Source organism: Neovison vison, chromosome 8 (genome assembly GCF_020171115.1).
Source record: "Neovison vison isolate M4711 chromosome 8, ASM_NN_V1, whole genome shotgun sequence".
Taxonomy (NCBI): domain Eukaryota; kingdom Metazoa; phylum Chordata; class Mammalia; order Carnivora; family Mustelidae; genus Neogale; species Neogale vison.
This window is the reverse complement of record NC_058098.1, coordinates 109,675,780-109,695,150: the sequence shown is the minus strand read 5'-3', so window position 1 is coordinate 109,695,150 and position 19,371 is coordinate 109,675,780. Positions and strand designations below refer to the sequence as shown.

Below are 19,371 nucleotides of genomic sequence, written 5' to 3'. Positions count from 1 at the left end.
GGATCATGACCTGAGCTGAAGGGAGACACTTAACTGACTGAGCCACCCAGGTGCCCTGCAAGCAACTTTCATCTTTAGGGTTTTCCATATTTTGGGTTTTCTTCCTGAAATGCAAACACATCAGACATAGAATGGGAAGAAATTTATTTTATAATTTGCAAATTTGGACATTAGACAGAGGGAAAAGACCATTTTGATTTCATTTTTATCACTTTCCTTGCTGACAACATGGCTGGTTCTAACAAAGACAGAATAGATGGAAATTCATTGAGAACTCTGCTTTATCCTCCTTTCTCCAGTAGCAGAAAACTAGTATCATTAACTATTGGTACCATGTGATGCAGACCTGTTTTTAATTTAAGGGTACATTTTTCTTGCAAAATGCTCTTTCTTTCAAGAATCATTGTCAGTTCAGAGGTGCTTGTGTGGCATAGTCAGGTGTCTGACTCTTGGTTCTAACTCACGTTCTGATCTCAGAGTCATGTGATTGAGCCCCAGCATTAAAATTTTAAAGATTTGGGGCACCTGGGTGGCTCAGTGGGGTAAAGCCTCTGCCTTTGGCTTGAGTCATGGTCCTGGGGTCTTGGGATCGAGCCCCATGTCAGGCTCTCTGGTCAGCAGGAGGCCTGCTTCCCCGACACACACACTCACCCCCCTCCGCCTGTCTCTCTGCCTACTTGTGATCTCTCTCTCTGTGTCAAGTAAAAAAAAAAAATCTTTGAAACTTTAAGGATTTTATTTGAGAGAGAGAGAGATTACATGAGAGAACAAAAGCAGTGGGGAGGGGCAGAGGCAGAGGGAAAAGCAGACTCCTGGCTGAGCAGGGAACCTGAAGAGGGCCTCCATCCCAGGACCCTGGACCACAACCTGAGCTGAAGGGAGATGCTTAACCTACAAAGCCACCCAGGTGCCCCTACATATTAAAATTTTAAAATAAATATGTTTATTTTCTGATAGTGAAAGAGCTTTAATTTATTGTTGAAATGTTAAAAATACAGGAAGAGACACGTACACAAGCACATACCCTTGTCATTCCTGCATTCAGCACCACTGACATTTGGATGTGTCATTCCTGCATTTCTCTTTTCTACTCTTAATGTGAACTGTTGGACTGGGGCTGTGCATTGCCGGAAGTGCCCAGGAATGGCAGAGGCACTGCATTCCATGTGTGTGGGACTTCTCTCTCATTAAGTAGTGCTTACACTTCTTCTTCTTTTTTTTTTTTTAAATAGTGCTTACTCTTCAGCGCCACTGGGATCATCTTTGCTCTTTCTAGGTTGGTTGGTTTGTTTTTAAATATTTGAGAAATGTGGTTGGAAAAGGAACAATGGAACAGCAGGAGGAGGGGAGGACCGTTAAATAAAGGCTGGAAAAATGCCATTCTTGAGAAGCTGACAGACATGCCTGATAAGTTTGATATATGTGAGGGAGCAGAATAAAACTAGAGTAAGAATACTTTGTCACTCAGAAACAGTGCTCATTCAAAAACAAATCCAAGTGTCACTGCCCTGGAATAGGCAAAGATTTCCTGTGATCATGAAGGTACTACTCTTCAATGTTTTCTTGAAGTTTGACTGTTTTACCTTTTGTATTTTTTAACCCCCCCTTTGAAAGAAAAAAAAAAAAAAGGTAGCGGCGCCTGGGTGGCTCAGTGGGTTAATCCTCTGCCTTCAGCTCAGGTCATGGTGTCAGAGTCCTGGGATGGAGCCTCTCATAGGGCTCTCTGCTCAGTGGGGAGCCTGCTTCCTCCTCTCTCTCTCTGCCTGCCTCTCTGCCTACTTGTGATCTCTCTCTCTCTGTCAAATAAGTAAATAAAATATTTAAAAATAAATAAATAATTTTTTTTTTTTAAAAAAAGGAAGTTCTGTACCCAGCAGGGGGCTCATACTCACGACCTGATCAAGAGTCTCATGCTCCACCAACTGAGCCAGCCAGCCAGGTGCCCCACCTTTTGTGTGTAAGTCTGTTTTATGTATATGGTGTGAAGAGGGGTTAGTCAGAAAACTAAGATTAAAAGATACGTTTAGGGTGCCTAGGTGACTCAACCGGTTAAGGCTCCAGCTCTTGCTTTTGGCTAGGTCGTGATCTCAGCATGGTGAGATTGAGCCTCACTGGGTTCCGCACTGGGTGTGGAGCCAGCTTAAGATTCTCTCTCTCCCTCTCTCCTGCTCCCAAAAGAGAGATATCATTTACAGTGTCATCGAAAAGCATCAAACACCTAGAATAAATCTAAAGAAAGATGTATGAGAAAAGGGGAAGGATGTGTAAAAATTACATAGAAACTATAAAGGATTGCTGACGGAATTAGATAAGTGTGTGTAAATTGAGAAGCTGTTTCCAAAATTTATGAGAATGGGAAGGACCAAGAATATTGGTCTGAAAACAGTGTTTTCAGAGCTTTGTTTGTGGACTCCTGAGTGTCACTTAGACCTTTTCAGGGGCTTTGTGAGATCGAAATGATTTTATAACAATAGTAACATGCTACTTGCCTTTTCCATGTGTTGATTTTGCAAAAGCTGTTGTGGGTAAACTCAACATGAACCAAGTCAGGGGCACTAACTTGTGCTAGAGTTGTCACTGTGTTCTTCACCTCTGTGCATTTCCAATAAATCAAACAAAAAACTAAAATGACAAGTTCCACTTAAGAATGTTCTTGACAAAATAGTACAATTTATTATTTTAATAAATTTAAATTCCTCCTGTTTTATTTTTTAATTTTTTTATTTTTTAGGGGTGGGATAGAGGGAGAGGGAGAGAGAAACGCAAGCAGGCTGTGCACTGAGTGTGGAGCTGGATGCGGGGCTGGATCTTACCACCCTGATACTGCGATCTGGGGTGAAACCAAGAGTCAGAGGCTTAACCCACTGAGCCATTGAGGCTATTGTCTCCCAGAATTTTCATGAAATCTTTGAAACCATTGTGGATGATGGCCTCTTTTTGAATGGTTTTAGGTTCTTTTATTTCTAACTCTCTTACTTTCATTTTAAAAGCATCTCAGAAAAGAGGAGATAAACATTTGAGCTTTGTCTGTCATTTAATTAATTATTATTCTGTTCAGACTCTAAAAGTAATACCCACCCCACATTAGAATGCTGTTAAACTTCTCTCAGGTCACTAAAAAATATAGTTTACAGTATTGGGACTTGTCTCTCTGTGTCTCTTTGTCAAGTAGACTTGTCAAACTGTTTGGGAAGTGCATTGTGACTCTGATAAGTTTATTCACCAGTGAAAAAACATTTCCATCCATTTCTAAAAGTTGGAATTTGAAAAATTTTTTGATCCATGTTTTACTTAGAGCAAATAATATTTGAAGGTAAAATTTTTCTTTAGGTGGTCATGCATATCAGAAACTAATGAATGAACCGAAAATGTGTATCTATGGAGTAGAGTTGTTTTTTTTTTAATAAAAAATGTTCCAGAGACTGTGAAGCTGTAGTTAATAGGTAAGAGTTGATGGGAATAGATTGCCATAGTGAGTTTATGAATTGGCATGGTTGGGGGAGAGTATATCCATATATGGTTTGAAGTAAATTGGCATCCAAAAGCAGTGAATAATAAAGAAAATGTGTTTTGTTGTCAAGATCACAGAAAACTGATCTGCTCTCCTCCTTTTAAAAAATATAAACATTTGGTTGGAAGAACAAATACTGTTAAAATGTCTATACTGCCCATAATAATCTACAGATTTAATGCAGTCCCTATCAAAATACCAATAGTATTTTTCACAGAACTAGAACAAATATCCCTAAAATTTGTATGGAACCACCAGAAGACCTCAAACAGCCAAAGCAATCCTGAAAAAGAAAAACTTAACTGGAAGTATCACAATTCCAGACTTCAAGTTATATTACAAAGCAGTAGTACTTAAAACAGTATGGCACTGGTATAAAAGTAGACAGATAGATCAGAAAACCCAGAAATAAACCCATAATTATATGGTCAGTTAATCTTTGACAAAGGAAGAATGAATATGCTGTGGGAGAAAGTCTTCTTCAAGTAAGTATTGGGAAAACTGGATAGCTAATTACATGCAAAAGAGTAAAATTGGACCATATTTTTTTTACCATATACAAAAGAAAAAACCCCACTAAAAATGAGTTAAAGACCTAAATGTGAGACCAGAAACCTTAAAAAATCATTGAAGACAGCACAGGCAATAATTTCTCTGACATCAGTTGTAACACAATTTTCCAAGATATATCTCCTGAGGCAAGAGTAATAAAATTGAGTAGCTCAATTGTAAAGCATCTGCCTTTGGCTCGGGTCGTGGTCCCAGGGTCCTGGGATTGAGCCCCATGTCAGGTTCCCTGCACAGCAGGAAGACTGCTTCTCTCTCTCCCACTCCTCCTTGCTTGTGTTCCCTCTCTTGCTGTCTCTCTTTTTGTTAAATAAATAAATAAAACCTTAAAAAAAACAACAACAAAACTATTTAGGACTACATCAGAATAAAAAGTTTCTGTACAGTGAAGGAAAAAAATCAAAATTAAAAGGTATCCTATGGAATGGGAGAAGATATTTGCAAATGACATATCCAATAAAGGATTAATATACAAAATATATGAGGAACTTACTCAGCTCAACACCGAAAAAATAGATAATCTGATGAAAAATGAGTAGAAGACATAAACAAACATTTATCCAAAGACATATAGATGACTGACAGGCACATATAAAGATTTTGTTCAGCATCACTTATCATCAGGGAAAAGTTTCAGGCAAACTGAAACTATACTGTCAGAACGGTGAAAATTAGAAACTCAAGAAACAAGTGTTGGTGAAGATGTGGATAAAAAAGCAACCCCCTTGGGACACCTGGGTGGCTCAGTCTGTTAAGCATCTGCCTTCAGCTCAGGTCATGATCCCAGGGTGCTGGGGTCAAGTCTCGTATTCTTGGGCTCCTTGCTCGGCAGGAAGCCTGCTTCTCCCTCTGCCTCTGTCCCAGCTGTGTGCTCTCTCTTCACTGATAAATAAAATCTTAAAAAACAACAAAACAAACACTTCTCTCTTTCAAAAAAAAAAAAAAAAAAAAAAAAGGAAACCTTCTTGCATTGTTGGGAATGTGAACTAGTGCAACCACTTTAGAAAACAGTATGTAGTTTCCTCAAACAATTAAAAATAGAAAAAAAAAATTTTAAATACTGACTACTGGGTATTTACCCCCAAAATACAAAAACACGAATTCAAAGGGGTACATGTTCCCCTGTGTTTATTGCAGCATTGTTCACAATAGTCAAACTATGGAAGCAGCCCAAGATAGGTGAATGGATAAAGAAGATGTGGGGTGTGTGCGTGCACACATACACACAGGAACATTGCTCAACCATAAAAAAGAATGAAATCTTGCCATCTGCAAAAAGGTGGATGGAGCTGGAGAATATAATGCTAACTGAAATAAGTCAGTCAGAGAAAGACAAATACCATATGATCTCACTCATATGTGGAATTTAAGAAACAAAACAAAAGAGCAAAGGAAAAAAGAGACAAACCAAGAAATAGACTCTTTATATAGAGAGAACAAACTGATAGTTATCAGAATGGGGTGGGGTAGGGGCATGAGTGAAATAGGTGATGGGAATTATAGGATTCACTTAATCATGATGAAAAAAAATTTTTAAAAATGTAAACAGTAGGCCCTTGGGTGGCATAGTAGGTTAAACGACTCTTGGGGCGCCTGGGTGGCCCAGTGGGTTAAGTCGCTGCCTTCGGCTCGGGTCATGATCTCAGAGTCCTGGGATCGAGCCCCGCATTGGGCTCTCTGCTCAGCAGGGAGCCTGCTTCCTCCTCTCTCTCTCCTGCCTCTCTGCCTGCTTGTGATCTCTCTCTGTCAAATAAATAAATATTTAAACAAAAAAACAACAAAAAAAAGTCTGACTTTTGGTTTCAGCTCAGGTCCTGATCTCAGGGTCATATGATCAAGCCCCGAGTCAGGTTCAATGCTTAGCACAGAGTCTGCTTGGGACACTCTCTTCCTTTGGGGCACTTGGGTGGCTCAGTCATTAAGTGTCTGCCTTTGGCTCAGACCCTGATCCCAGGGTCCTGGAATTGAGCCCCGCATCGGGCTCCTTGCTCTGTGGGAAGCCTGTTTCTCCCCCTCCCACTCCTCCTGCTTGTGTTCCCTCTCTTGCTGTGTCTCTCTCTGTCAGATAAATAAAATCATAAAAAAAAAGTAAACATTTGGGGAGGATATGTAATATATTGACATGGCTCAAAATCATAGTATGGGGTTCAAAATCAAAATGTGGAGTACACAGTAAAATTCTTGCTCCTATATAGCCCCCTAGCCTATCACTATTCCTAGAATCTTGTGTATACTTCTAGAAACATTTCATGTACATAGAAGAAATGAGATGTGTGTGTTTGTGTCTGTAGTAAGTCATGGAGTAAATTATACCCTATTATATTATACGTTGTGAACATGCTATAAAGGCACCTACCTATTTGAGTTGTATCTTTCCACAGTAAGCTTTATTCAGTCAAAGCAAGGTTAACATAATTGTAAACTGGGGGTTTACAGACTCAGTGACGTTTGTAATTGTGACAATTGTAAACTGGGGTTCTAAAGTGAAATAAATCTAATAAAAAAAGGAAACTAACATAAGGAAGTTAATCATTTAGCATTCTTAAACTCATAGGATTACCTAGTAGAAGAAAGAGGAAAAATACAGTGAGAGAAAATCACACCACAATTTAACATTTTAAAGTCTACATGTTTAGCACCCTTCTTCTTGAATGTTGTCTTTGTATGGTATAGTCTTTACCTTGAAATGATTTTCCTCTGTGGGTTGAAGTGTTTCCTTCTCTGACAAGAATCCCAGGGCAGAATGGGCTGGGTGAATCCCAGAATCCCACTGGGCTGGATGAAAGTATATTCTACATGTTGTCCCAAGCTCTGGTTGTGAAAATGCCTGTGATATTTTTTTGGTAATCAGAACAATTTGTCGTACTGTACTAGGAAAGAGGACCTTCCTACTGACTTCTTTTGAACATTCCACTTTCTTGTAGCTATAAAAGGCAAAAGTGGGGGCACCTGGGTGGCTCAGTTGTTAAGCTTCTGCCTTTGGCTCAGGTCATGATCCCAGCATCCTGGGATTGAGGCCCACATCGGGCTCCCTGCTCAGCAAGAGGCCTGCTTCTCCCTCTCCCATTCCCCCTGCTTGTGTTCCCTCTCTTGCTGTATCTCTCTCTATTAAATAAATAAATAAAATCTTAAAAAAAAAAAAAAAAGGCAAAAGTGGTACCAAGAGAAGGATCTTTCTCCCCCTTGAATTCCTCTTTTACAGTTCGTTTTGTATTTGTTATCAAGTCTCCAGAATCATGGATTCAGGTTTTGTTGCTTTGGTTTTCTCCACATGCCACAGAGAGAATGAGCTTTCCAAAACATTACTTGTCATTTTTCTTTGTAGAATCCATTGATCTGGGGAGCCTGGGTGGCTCCTTGGGTGAAGCCTTTGCCTTCAGCTCAGGTCATGATCTCAGGGTCCTGGGATCAAGCCCCACATCAGGCTCTCTGTTCAGCAGGGAGCCTGCTTCCTCCTCTGTTTCTGCCTGCCTCTCTGCCCACTTGTGATCTCTTTCTCTCTCTCTGTTAAATCTTAAAAAAAAAAAAAAAGAATCCATTGATCTATCACATTAAACCCAGACTTCTCTTCTTGGCTTTTTATTCCTTTACCTTACCTACTCAAACACCTGTTCCAGGTTTTGTTTTGTTGGGCTTCTTTAATATTTATTTCCTAACATCTGTTAAAGCAATATTAACAGAAAATGTATCTTTGAATAGAAATATTTAAAGTCCAGATTTCTTTCTCTCTTTTTGGTCCTTTTTATAGTCTGAAGATATAAAATCACTTTTGTTTTAGGGTCTTTCAGGTGTTTGTTTCTTAAGAAATGCATAAGAAAACTGGTTCCAGGGCACCTGGGTGGCTCAGTCAGTTAAACCATCTGATTCTTGATTTTGGCTCAGGTCATGAGGTCTTGGGATAGGGCCCCACGTTGGGCTCTGTGCTCAGCACAGACTCTGCTTCAGATTCTTTCTCCCTCTCCCTCCCACTCACTCTCTCTCTCAAATGAATAAAATCTTTAACTAAAGGAAGGGAGAGGGGGAGGGAGGGAGAAAGAAAGGAAAGAAAGGAGGGAAGGAGGGAGGGAGGGAAAGAAATACTGGTTCATCAGCTCTAGAGCAGAGGTTCTCAGCCAGGGACAGTTTTGTCTCCAGGGGGTCATTCAGCAAAGTCTGAACAGTTTTGGTCGACTCAGCTAGGTGTGGGGGTGCTACTATTGTCCAATGGGTCAATGCCAGGAATACTGTTAAACACCCTGTGTACATAGGACAGCCTGCCACAGCGAAGAATTCCCTGGCTTCCTATGTTAATAATGCTAATGTTGAGAAAACTTGGTGTAGACTCATGGTAAATAATCTTTGCATCTTGGTATATGTATTAATTATACAAATTTATACACTTTGTTTAATTAGGATCTCCCTTTTTACTTTAAATTTAAATTGTATTATTTTTAAAAGTCAAATATATGCATATAGTTATGTAATAATATCCAAGGCAGTTGTAAGCCTAGTTCCCCCTCCACAGGCATTTTCAGCTTTTCCGCGTGGCTTCTGTATTTACACCACTCTTACACTGCTACTGTTACTTTTTCAATTTTCTAAATCTCTCTCTACTCTCTCTTCTCTTTTCCTTTCCTTCATGTTCCCAATATACCACAGCATTTTTTAAAACTTAATAATCATTGTATTTTATGAACATGTAAGGATTCCCCGTGTATTCTTTCTTGTACAACCTTTTGTTTTTCCTTGAAGTTAATTGTTTTGCCATTCTTTTCGATTAGTCTTCTAAAATAGAAAAAATTCTTGGGGCGCCTGGGTGGCTCGGTGGGTTGAGCCGCTGCCTTTGGCTCAGGTCATGATCTCAGAGTCCTGGGATCGAGCCCCGCATCGGGCTCTCTGCTCAGCGGGGAGCCTGCTTCCTCCCCTCTCTCTGCCTGCCTCTCTGCCTGCTTGTAATCTCTGTCTGTCACATAAATAAATAAAATCTTTAAAAAAAAAAAAAAGAAAAAATTCTTGGTCCTTGCTTATCTTGAAAATGTTTTCTGCACTTAGCCAGTGATTTGTTTAGGCATATAATTTTGCTTTGGAAATAATTTCATTCAGAATTTTGAATCTTTCTTTTAGTCCTGTCTAACTGTGTTGCTGTTGTGAAATGTAATTTTCGGAAAGCATTTTGGATCTTTGAACTTCATTATTTTTTTGTTTGGCTGTCCATTGTATTCAGTGGATTAAATGCTATGTAAAACTGCCTGTTCGCTGAATTTCTAATCACAGAACCTAGCATTGTTTTTATATGAGAAGCTTTTCAGAATCCTGAGCAACTGTAAGACTCATACGGCCATTGAGAAAAATGCCTTTTTAAAAAAAGATTTATTGGGGCGCCTGGGTGGCTCAGTGGGTTCAAGCCTCTGCCTTTGGCTCTGGTCATGATTCCAGGGTCCTGGGTCGAGCCCTGCGTTGGGCTGTCTCCTCAGCGGAAAGCCTGCTTCCCCCTCTCTCTCTGCCTGTCTCTCTGCCTACTTGTGGTCTCTGTCAAATAAATAAATAAATAAAATCTTTAAAAAATAAATAAATAAAAATTAAAAAAGATTTATTCAGGGACACCTGGGTGGTTCAGTCATTAAGTGTCTGCCTTCCACTTGGATCATCCCAGGGTTCTGGGATCAAGCCCCACATTGGGCTCCCTGCTCTGCAGGAAGGCTGCTTCTCCCTCTAGCACTCCCCTGCTCACCGGCTTGTGTTCCCTGTCTCACTGTCAAATAAATAAAAAATAAAATAAAATAAGAAATGGAAGGAAATTATTTTTAAAAAGATTTATTTATTTATTTGAGAGAAAAGGGCATGCGTGGTGTGTGGGCGAGTGTGTGGGAGGGGCAGAGGGAGAGGGAGAATCTCATACAGACTCTCCCTGTTGAGCCTGGATTCCTCTTGGGGAACTTGATCTCACCACCCTGAAATCATGACCTGAGCCGAAATCAGGAGTTGGATGCTTAACCCACTGAGTCACCCAAGTACCCAGAAAAATGCCTTTTTTTAGTTAAAAAAGAAAAATTATTTCATTGAACAAGAAGGGGTTTAGTCAGACCCTGCATCTCTGTACTAGTGGCTTTCAAGTTCACTGTGCTTAACGATCACCTGGTGATGCTTGTTTTCCATGTAGACTCCTTGATCCCTCCCCGAGGTACTTGGATTCAGTAAATCTGACTGAGGATCATCTGGTGATACTTATCAGCCAAATGGATTTCTTGATCCCTCCCCAGGATATTGGCCTCAGTGAGTCTGGTGTGGCACTAAGAAATTTGCATTTTCCTAAGTGGGGACCCTAGTCAAGCTGCAGTGCTATGAAACTCAGAGTCTTTAGGCAGTGGGGAAATGGATGCTCATTTCAACTTCCTCTTTTATTTATACGAATAGGGAGTGTCTTTAAATAAAAGAAATACATAATTTGTGTGCACATTTTTACGTGTGGTGTTTGAGTCTGTGGGATGATGCTAAACACCTGTTAAGCAGATAACAGACCGATCAGCACCTGCCCTTAAACATGGGACTGTGTTGTGTCGTAATTATTGATTGACTTGTCTGTCTGTCCCAGCACGCTGCGCAGTCTCTGAAGCAGGACAGAGGATGTTTTTAAAAAAAACCTTTTTCAGTGATCTGTGGGAAAGTGTGTTGTCTCTGGAAATTCTGTGTTGCCGTGTAGTTCCCTGTAGAAGAGTGGTATGAATAATACAGGCCTGCAGTGATCTTTCTTTGTGTTAAGGTCTTTAATGAGTTTTGTATTTATATCATCATCTTTGGATATCTTTATTCCTTAAGGACTAAAGTGTGGTGGAAGAGAACAATTAGGATCATTGCTTGAGATTCAGCATCGACCAACTGGGTTATCCATATAACAGTTTGCTAATAGTTTCTTTGCTTTGGTCTTAAAATTTGTCATATTTTTTTCTGTGAGCCAAGATTTGTTCAGCATAAAGGAAACCAGCACTTTAAGTCTCTTTTTAAACTACTTTTATCAACAACTCTTGGCGTGGTATCACATGTGTTAATTACATATTCATATTTACTTCATAAAATAATTCTGACTCAACCTCCTGCTTTGTTAGCTGTTAGTATATGTACTTGAATATTTTAAGTATCAGATTTTCATTTTTAATTTGGCAGAAAATACGCAGCTACATTAAAGAAAATTTAAAAATGAAGATCACCTATTATTTTTTCATCTTTGCGTAAAAGCTACATTCCTCCAAATAATTTATATTTTAGATTGGCTGGGTGTCATCATGTCGTATCTCTAAAACAGTATCTAATCAGCATTTCCTTATCTCTTAATGTAATTATGAAAATAATGGTTTGATGATTCTGTTTAAATCATCTTCTCATTTCAGACGGTATAGAGGAGACTAATGCTGTATTGTTTGTGTGAATTTTCAGTGTCAGTTAACCCTTAACATCCGAATGGCTCTTAAAGAAAGTGGTATCTATTAAAACAACATTCAGCTTCCATTAAAAACAAAAAACACCCAACTCTGAGAACTATAAAAACCCAGAATTTATTTCTTCTAAGTGATTAAGTATTAAATGTTGGAAATCCTGCTCTTTCAGCTGTTAGAGAGGCAAAAAAAGAAACTGAGGCCTATTTTTGGAAAGCCCATTTGGTCTGTAAGCACGCTGCACGCGTGGTGCAGACGTCCACAGGTCACAGAACTTCTGTGGCAGCTGTAGATGTGCAAACCTCAGCAGAGCAGTTTCCCTGCCCGTAATTCTGTCCTTCCTAAGGGCCTGTCAGGTAATTGTTGACTGTGAGTGTTGTTATGTGCTCTGAAGTAATCATGTTAATTCTTCTTCTTCAGTAATATGCACGAATAAAATTAGAAAAACCAAAACCTTTATAACTCTCGCTAACCAAATTAGAGACTTGACAGGGTAATATAGAAAGAACACATGCTCTCAGAAGTCTTCTGAAGTGATATTAACTAGAGCTGGTTACCAGAAAAAGATGTTTTTATGAGGAGAAATTTTTTTAAATCTGAGGAATGTACATTTGCAAAATGTTTAGTAAACTGTGATTGTTGATCTGTGTGTGAACATTCTGCATTTTATTTTGCTTTTGGTAATTTTTTCCTTTCAGTTGTTTTCCGCTCTGATATTCCAACAGCCTGCTCTTCCAGCTTCCCATTCAACGGATATGTGATGCGTTTGGGTTTTGCACGTCATTTTGTGGGTTGCAAGCAGTGACTTCTGTTCACAAAATCAAATGACATTATGACATTTAAAAAAATATTTTGTGTGTCCTGACCAATTATCTATAATCTGTATCAAAAGTCTCCTGTCAAATTTGTGGCTCCACAGAATTTTTCACACTAGTGAGGATGATTATACACGTCTTTGTAATGAATGCCTCTACCTGGGTAACCTTAATTTTTCTCAAGTCTAGACAAGCCTTTTCTTTCCTTTTTTTTTTCTTAATAGACATTCATTTTCAAACTTACACCCAGGGCTATATGATCAAAGGTAAATGACATCAGACTTCAAGTTCTGTATATCTGTAGATCTTTTATTTTGCCCTTTACTTTATAGCAGTGTCTTTAAATTTTAACTAGGCTTTAGAGCAGTGTCAATAAAGGTAAGTTAGTTAATCTTGATATGAATGTGTATTATTTTTAGGTTCTCATATGCAGTGGCTACTTAAAAAAATTCGAAGATTATTTTACTTACTGGTTTGCACAGTGAAGTCTTATCTAAAGTCTTTGTATAAAATCGCCTCATATTAAATCTTTATAGATTCAGAAACTCACTTCTGATCAGAAGTTTTCATTGTACTCCTTTTTTTTCTTTAATAATTAGGAAATACCTGTCAAGTGTTTTATATTATAAAGATTTACTGCCTAACACAGTTCCTTTCACAGGTTAGCCTTGCAGTAAATGTCTATAGACAGTCCTGTTTTTTGTTTTTGTTTTTGTTTTTAGGTTATGCAACACGAGGATTGTATAGCAAGTCTAAGTATATACATATATGTATATTCCTAACTGCCATCTAGTTTCTTAGTATCAACTTTACATTCTGTGTATTCTTAATTTTGTATATGTCATCACCATGAATGTGATGTGGCTTTTCTTACATTTATCCACTTTTTCCCTCTCTCAACAGGGGAAAATGCAGTGTTGCCCTTCTGAATGAGACAGAGTCAGTATTGTCGTATCTTGATAAAGAGGTAATTCACAACTACACTTGTTTTGTGGTTTTTCCCCCCTTGATTCCACACGAACCCCATACCTTTGAGTTTATTTTTTCTTGCACCAAGTTATTGCATTGGGAGAGCAGCATTATATAAAAGTATAATGACTAGAATATATTTAGATAATTTTATTTTTCTGGTTAACTGAGATAACATTTGGCAAAAACTTCTGTGTCTGTTTTTTTTTTTCGGTTGGTAATGAAAGGCTTTATACAGTATGATGATTTAGTTGGTAGTAGAAGAACTGTTTTTGGCTTTATGAAATAAGTGACTTCTGTATACTTGGTACTCCTCCCTGTTTTTTTTTGTTTTTGTTGTTTTTCAAATAAACAGTTTTTCTTTTAGACTTTTTCCAGATGAGATCTTAACTCATGGTCTGCTTTCTTTCCTAAAATCCCAATAAACTTTGTCAACTAAAAATGTTTCTGTAAACTTCATTAAGAAACATTTTAAACATTTTTTTTAACAAGTTGAATGAGAGCATATGGTTCATTGGAGGAGGAAATTCCTCTAAACAGAATAGTCTACAGTGGGAAAATTTTTACTGTTAATGTTTTAGTATTTAACCTTTATAATTTCTTGGTGTTTTTGTTTTCTCAAATCTTTATTTTTTGTATGTATGTGTGTGTGTATGTGTGTGTATATGTACTTATATGTGTGTATATGCTTTTAAACAATTAAAGGGGGATACCTGGGTGACTCAGGTCATGGGTTACCTTCAGCTCAGGTCATGATACCAGGGTCCTGAGATGGAACCCCTCACTGGGCTCCCTGCTCATCGGGGAGCCTGCTTCTCCCTCTCCTACTTCCCCTGCTTGTGTTCCCTCTTTCACTGTGTCTGTCAAATAAATAAACAAAATCTTTAAAAAAACTTTTTTATTATACTTAAAATATTGCTTAAAATTTAAAAAGTACTTAAAATATACTTTAATAATTATACTTAATATGTATACTTAACATGTTATACTTAAAATGTTGTCCCCTCATCTCAAATGAAGAATACATAACTTCAAAAGATGTTGCAGACAGGTGGAACTATTGTACATTAGAAAATCTAATAGAGAAAACTAAGAGTAAATACTCAAGGCAGAAACAAGATTGGTAGTCTTTATAACTTATACATGGGAAATTTAGAAAAGAATGTAGCAGTGTTTTTCAGTCAACATATGGATAACTGTATGGAGAAAGATAATGCTCAGAAATTAGCATTAGTTCACAAAAGCAGAAATAAAAGGAAGAAACACTGAGTACGTTTCAGTGTACTTTACTGGTGTATTTGGCTGTTAAGACAGTGTAATTTTTTAATTTCTAATTTTTTTTATAGATTTTGTTTATTTATTTGACAGAGAGAGATCACAAGTAGGCAGAGAGGCAGGCAGAGAGAGAAGGAAGCAGGCTCCCTGCTGAGCAGAGAGCCCGATGCGGGACTCGATCCCAGGACCCCGAGATCATGACCTGAGCTGAAGGCAGCGGCTTAACCCACTGAGCCACCCAGGCGCCCTTAATTTCTAATTTTTAAAGAAGCTTTATTTTTAAGTAATCTCCACACCCAACGTGGGCCTTGAACCTACAACCCTAGGATCAAGAGTCACATGCATGGTTCACTGATTGAGCCAGCCAGGTGCCCCAACAGTGTGATTTTTAAAAAAGTGGTATTTTTGCCTTCTAATTTGTCGTTAGTAATTTCTGTGTGCTAAGGATTGTAGAAGATGAAAATTTGCAAAGGACTTTAGGATTTTTTCCCTGTCCATTTGATTTTTAAGCACTTGGTCCTGTATCAGTCTTTGGGAAAGGAACTGACGTCTCTGGCAGTGTATTTGAGGAAAACTTTTTTTATTCAGAGAGAGCAGTTTAGTAAAAATAAAACTGCTTACGTTATATTCTTTTTTCAATTTGAAAAACACTTTATTCTTTTTTTTTTTTTTTTTTTACTTCTTTATCTGTTATAAGACCATCCTTGAGAAAATCTGGTTTTTAAAATATTGAAATTGGCATATTTGAGGATGGTAACTCAAGGGACAACTTTCTAATCACGATTTTTTACTTGTTGAAAAATTACATTTACATTTTAAACAATTTCCCATATCAGGCACGACATATAATTTAAGGAATTTTTTTTTTCTTTTAGAGAGAGAGCGCATGTGAGCGAGCACAAGTAGGGGGAGGGGCATAGGGAGAGGGAAAGGGAAAGAGAAGTTTAAATAGACTCCAGGCTTAGCACAGAGCCCAACATGGGGCTCGATCTCATGACCCTGAGATTATGACCTGAGCTAAAATCAAGAGTTGGTTGCTTAACTGATGGAGCCACGCAGGTGCCCCAAATTTAAGGAATCTGAAGCAACCTGGGTGGCCCAAAATAATAATTTCATCTCATTTTACTGATAAGTATGGCAGAATCCTATTTTTACAGAATCCTGTGCTGACATATTTTACAGAATAAAAGTGACCAGAGGTGTGTCCTCTTCTGAAGTCGATGGTGTGCCAGAGGCAGTAGCTTTAGTTCCCTACTAACACTCTTTGTTGCTCCTGTCTTCAGAGACACGTAATTCTGATTATGTATTGATCAGCCTGTCAACCTATTAAGCAGGTTGATGTATATATTCTGCAGATTTTTCTTTTCCCTAGGTAGTACCTTTATATGCGTGAATTGTCACATTGTTGTGTCTTCTTAGCAATTTTATTGTTTAAGCTTTTCTTCTGACAGTGACCCATGTCACCTTGTTTTGTTCTCTCCTTTCCCTTTATCACTGTCTGTACGATCCCGAAAGGAGAAAGCTTTACAGTCTGGCAGGTATCTCTTACTTGCAGCCTGCTCACCAGGGTCGTGGTAAAATGCGGATGGTAGAAACAGGCCCCTCCAAGATATAAAGCAGAGAGTCCTCGCAGGGAGCAGGGACAAGACTTTCTAAGACATCTGGTGGTTTTGCGGAATTCAGCAAAGGCCTGGTGCTTGGTCATTTTATCCTTTAGGCTCAGTCAGTAGAGCTGGTTTGCATACTAAAGGATCTCGGGTGCTGGCTTTGGCAGCGCATACACTAAAATTGGACCGATACTGAGAAGATTAGCATGGTCTCTGTGCAATAATGACAGGCAAATTTGTGAAGTGTTCCATATTTTGTGAAGAAAGGGGCAGGTGGGAAGGACCTTGGCAAGTTAGTGGGTATGCTGGTAGTGGTAGGTACAGTTATGTTTATACGCCTTTTTATATGTAAATATGAGTGCTTCAGGATTTAAAGGAAAGCTGCAGAATTGGAATTAATAGATGTTTAAATAATACAATGTGACATTTTAATGAGTAAACTGCATTTAAGCTCAACTCTTCTAAACTTTATTTAATGTGAGATGTTATGCATTTTAACATACTGATAAAATGTGGACGGACACTTTAAAAGTAAGTGTGCCAGGTGTCCTCATTATTCAGTATGGGCTTTAGAGATTGAAATGCGACTTCAGGAGTCTTACTTGACTTACAGCTTAGCTTTGCTAGCTTTCCAGAATCTTGTTTTAGAGCGGTTAAATGATTTTCTTTTAGACTAAAACAAACAACAAAACCTGATAGTCTATCTTTATTGTAAGCTGTTTATTTTTGCTCGATTTAGTTTTACGCTATTTTACATGATGACAGTAACATCATTTTCTTCTTCAAGATCTATGAATTTATCCACCAAAATGAAATCTTACTTACTTTCTGAAGTTTTATGGTTTCTTTATGGTGACATTGGCCTTATTGCTATATAAAAAGTAGAAGGAATTAAGTTTACCTAAAATTTTCTGTCATTTTTTTTTCAGGACACCTTTTTCTACTCATTGGTCTATGACCCTTCAGTGAAAACACTGTTAGCTGACAAAGGTGAAATCAGAGTGGGGCCTAGATATCAAGCAGACATTCCAGAGATGCTCTTAGAAGGTATGTTTTCCTTCGGGTTTCAAGTCCTATGAAAACAAATACGTCTTGAAACTCAAATATCCTTTTCCTCATCTGGGAAAGGAGACTTTTAGGCTGAAGTTTAAATGTTATAAGTTCTTCCACTTGTAGAAATACAACAAATAGCAACAAAATAATTTGAGGAGTTGTTTATTTATTTTACATTTTTATGAGTTTTCTGGCTGTGTTTTCCTTTAATTTAATTTTATTATATTTTATTTTTTTAAGTAGACTCCATACCCAGTGTGGAGCACAACATGGGCCTTGAACTCACGACCCTGAAATCAAGAGGGTCTGACACTTAACCAGCTGAGCCACCAGCTGCCCCTGTGCTTTTCCTTTTAAATGCAACTTTAGGAATGTTCATATTGTTGAACTTATGTCTTAATGTGACACATCCACGCCTTGAGGTCCTAAATGCCCCTAAGTCATCTGTCTGAGGTGGCCTGGAATCTAGTGAACATTTTGGGATTTGGGCTAATCTGGGGTAGTGTATGTACTGGAGAGAGGATTCAGAGTTTTACATTTTAAAAACAACTTAGGACATAACTTCCTTTCTCCTCTTATAACTGTACACTTAAAATCTTTACTTTCTGATTTTTTTTTTTTAAAGATTTTTATTTATTTATTTATTTGACAGACAGAGATCACAAGCAGGCAGAGAGGCAGGCAGAGAGAGAGGAGGAAGCAGGCTCCCTGCTGAGCAGAGAGCCCGATGTAGGGCTCGATCCCAGGACCCTGAGATCATGACCTGAGCCGAAGGCAGCGCCTCAACCCACTGAGCCACCCAGGTGCCCCCTACTTTCTGATTTTAAAACTAAAACATTCTTCAGACATAGCAATGTATGATGTAGGAAACAAACACCATCCCCTTTCCTTCACTGCAAATCCCCGTTTCACGCCTGTGGTTGTTTGGGGTGTATTCGTGCTGGCCTGCCCCCACTCCCAGGACTGGTCCAGGACTGGCCATGTTGCACGTGATCTATGGAGCTGCTCTTCTCCATTCACAGTGTATCTTTCTTTAGCACCTTCTCACAGGAGTAATGTGACTTTTATTTTTTACAGTGACCCTGCGGGTCTTACATTTGCCCGGATGTACTATCATTTCCTCTTCCAGTCCCCTATTGATAGATTGTTAGGTATTTACATTTTTCTGTGCTACAAATTGATGCTGCTAGAAAACTTACGCATATATTTGTGCTGTATAAATATTTTTTCGAGCATAACTTCTTGGAAGTGAGATGGTATATACATTTTACATACTGAAAAATGCTCCTCTGCTCTTCCAAAACTCTGTGTTACTGTACGTTTGAAAGAACCAGGTGCTTTCTCCAACCCTGATTGTGAGGGATTTTTTTCACCTTCCATTCCCCCCACCCCACATTTTGATGTGTCATTGTCTTAGGGGTTTTTGTTTTGTTTTGAAGTTGAGATTATACTTGCTTAGTTATTTTTAGCTCTCCTTCTTTAAATTTCTTGTGCTTTTTCTCCATGGTTATTTATTTTTTTATGTATTGGCAAGAATTCTTTGACTATTAAAGATAAGTAAACACAGAAGTATTTACCTTTGTCTATAAATATTACAGATACCCTCCCCCCACATATACTTAATTATTTCATTAAAATTTTTCAATACTGATTTTAAATTTAAGTCTTTAATATTTTTTGTCATACAGAAATTTAGAATTTATTAGTCTTTTCCTTTAAGGCATTTTTCACAAAAAGGGCTCCACTTTTACTTTTGCCTTCTGATTATTAAAACATCTGAGTTTGGGGCACCTGGGTGGCTCAGTGGGTTAAGCCTCTGCCTTGGGCTCAGGTCATGATCTCAGGGTCCTGGGATTGAACCCTGCATTGGAGCATTGGACTCTCTGCTTAGTGGCAAGCCTGCTCCCCCCCCACCCCCCCACCTGCCCCTCTGCCTACTTGTGATCTCTATCTCTGTCAAATAAATAAATAAAATCTTAAAAAAAAAAAAAATCTGAGTTCTTCCAGGGTGCCTGGCTGGTTCAGAAGTGTGTGACTCATGATCTCAGGATCGTGGGTTCGAACCCCATGTTGGGTGTAGAGATTTTAAAATAAACTTTAAACAAAAATTAAACAAAACAAAACAAGAGTTCTTCCATTGGTTCTTCTCCCTTTTTATCTTGCCA

The 19,371-nt window shown here is 38.4% G+C and overlaps 1 protein-coding gene and 1 non-coding gene across 3 annotated transcripts in view; both read left to right on the top strand.

Moving 5' to 3' along the window:
• MTA3 (metastasis associated 1 family member 3) overlaps nt 1–19,371 on the top strand; it is a 161,638-nt gene that overhangs the window by 62,424 nt on the left and 79,843 nt on the right. For both annotated transcript variants that reach the window (XR_006386011.1, XM_044261670.1), the window contains exons 5-6: nt 13,206–13,269; nt 17,083–17,200. Coding sequence is in view for 1 of the 2 variants with exons in the window: in XM_044261670.1 (XP_044117605.1) it covers nt 13,206–13,269; nt 17,083–17,200 (182 nt within the window). In the remaining variant the exon portion in view is untranslated. The remainder of the gene's footprint in view (nt 1–13,205; nt 13,270–17,082; nt 17,201–19,371) is intronic.
• Nucleotides 16,305–16,411, top strand: LOC122916631. Its single transcript, XR_006386258.1, has one exon. It is a non-coding gene; the product is annotated as a U6 spliceosomal RNA (small nuclear RNA).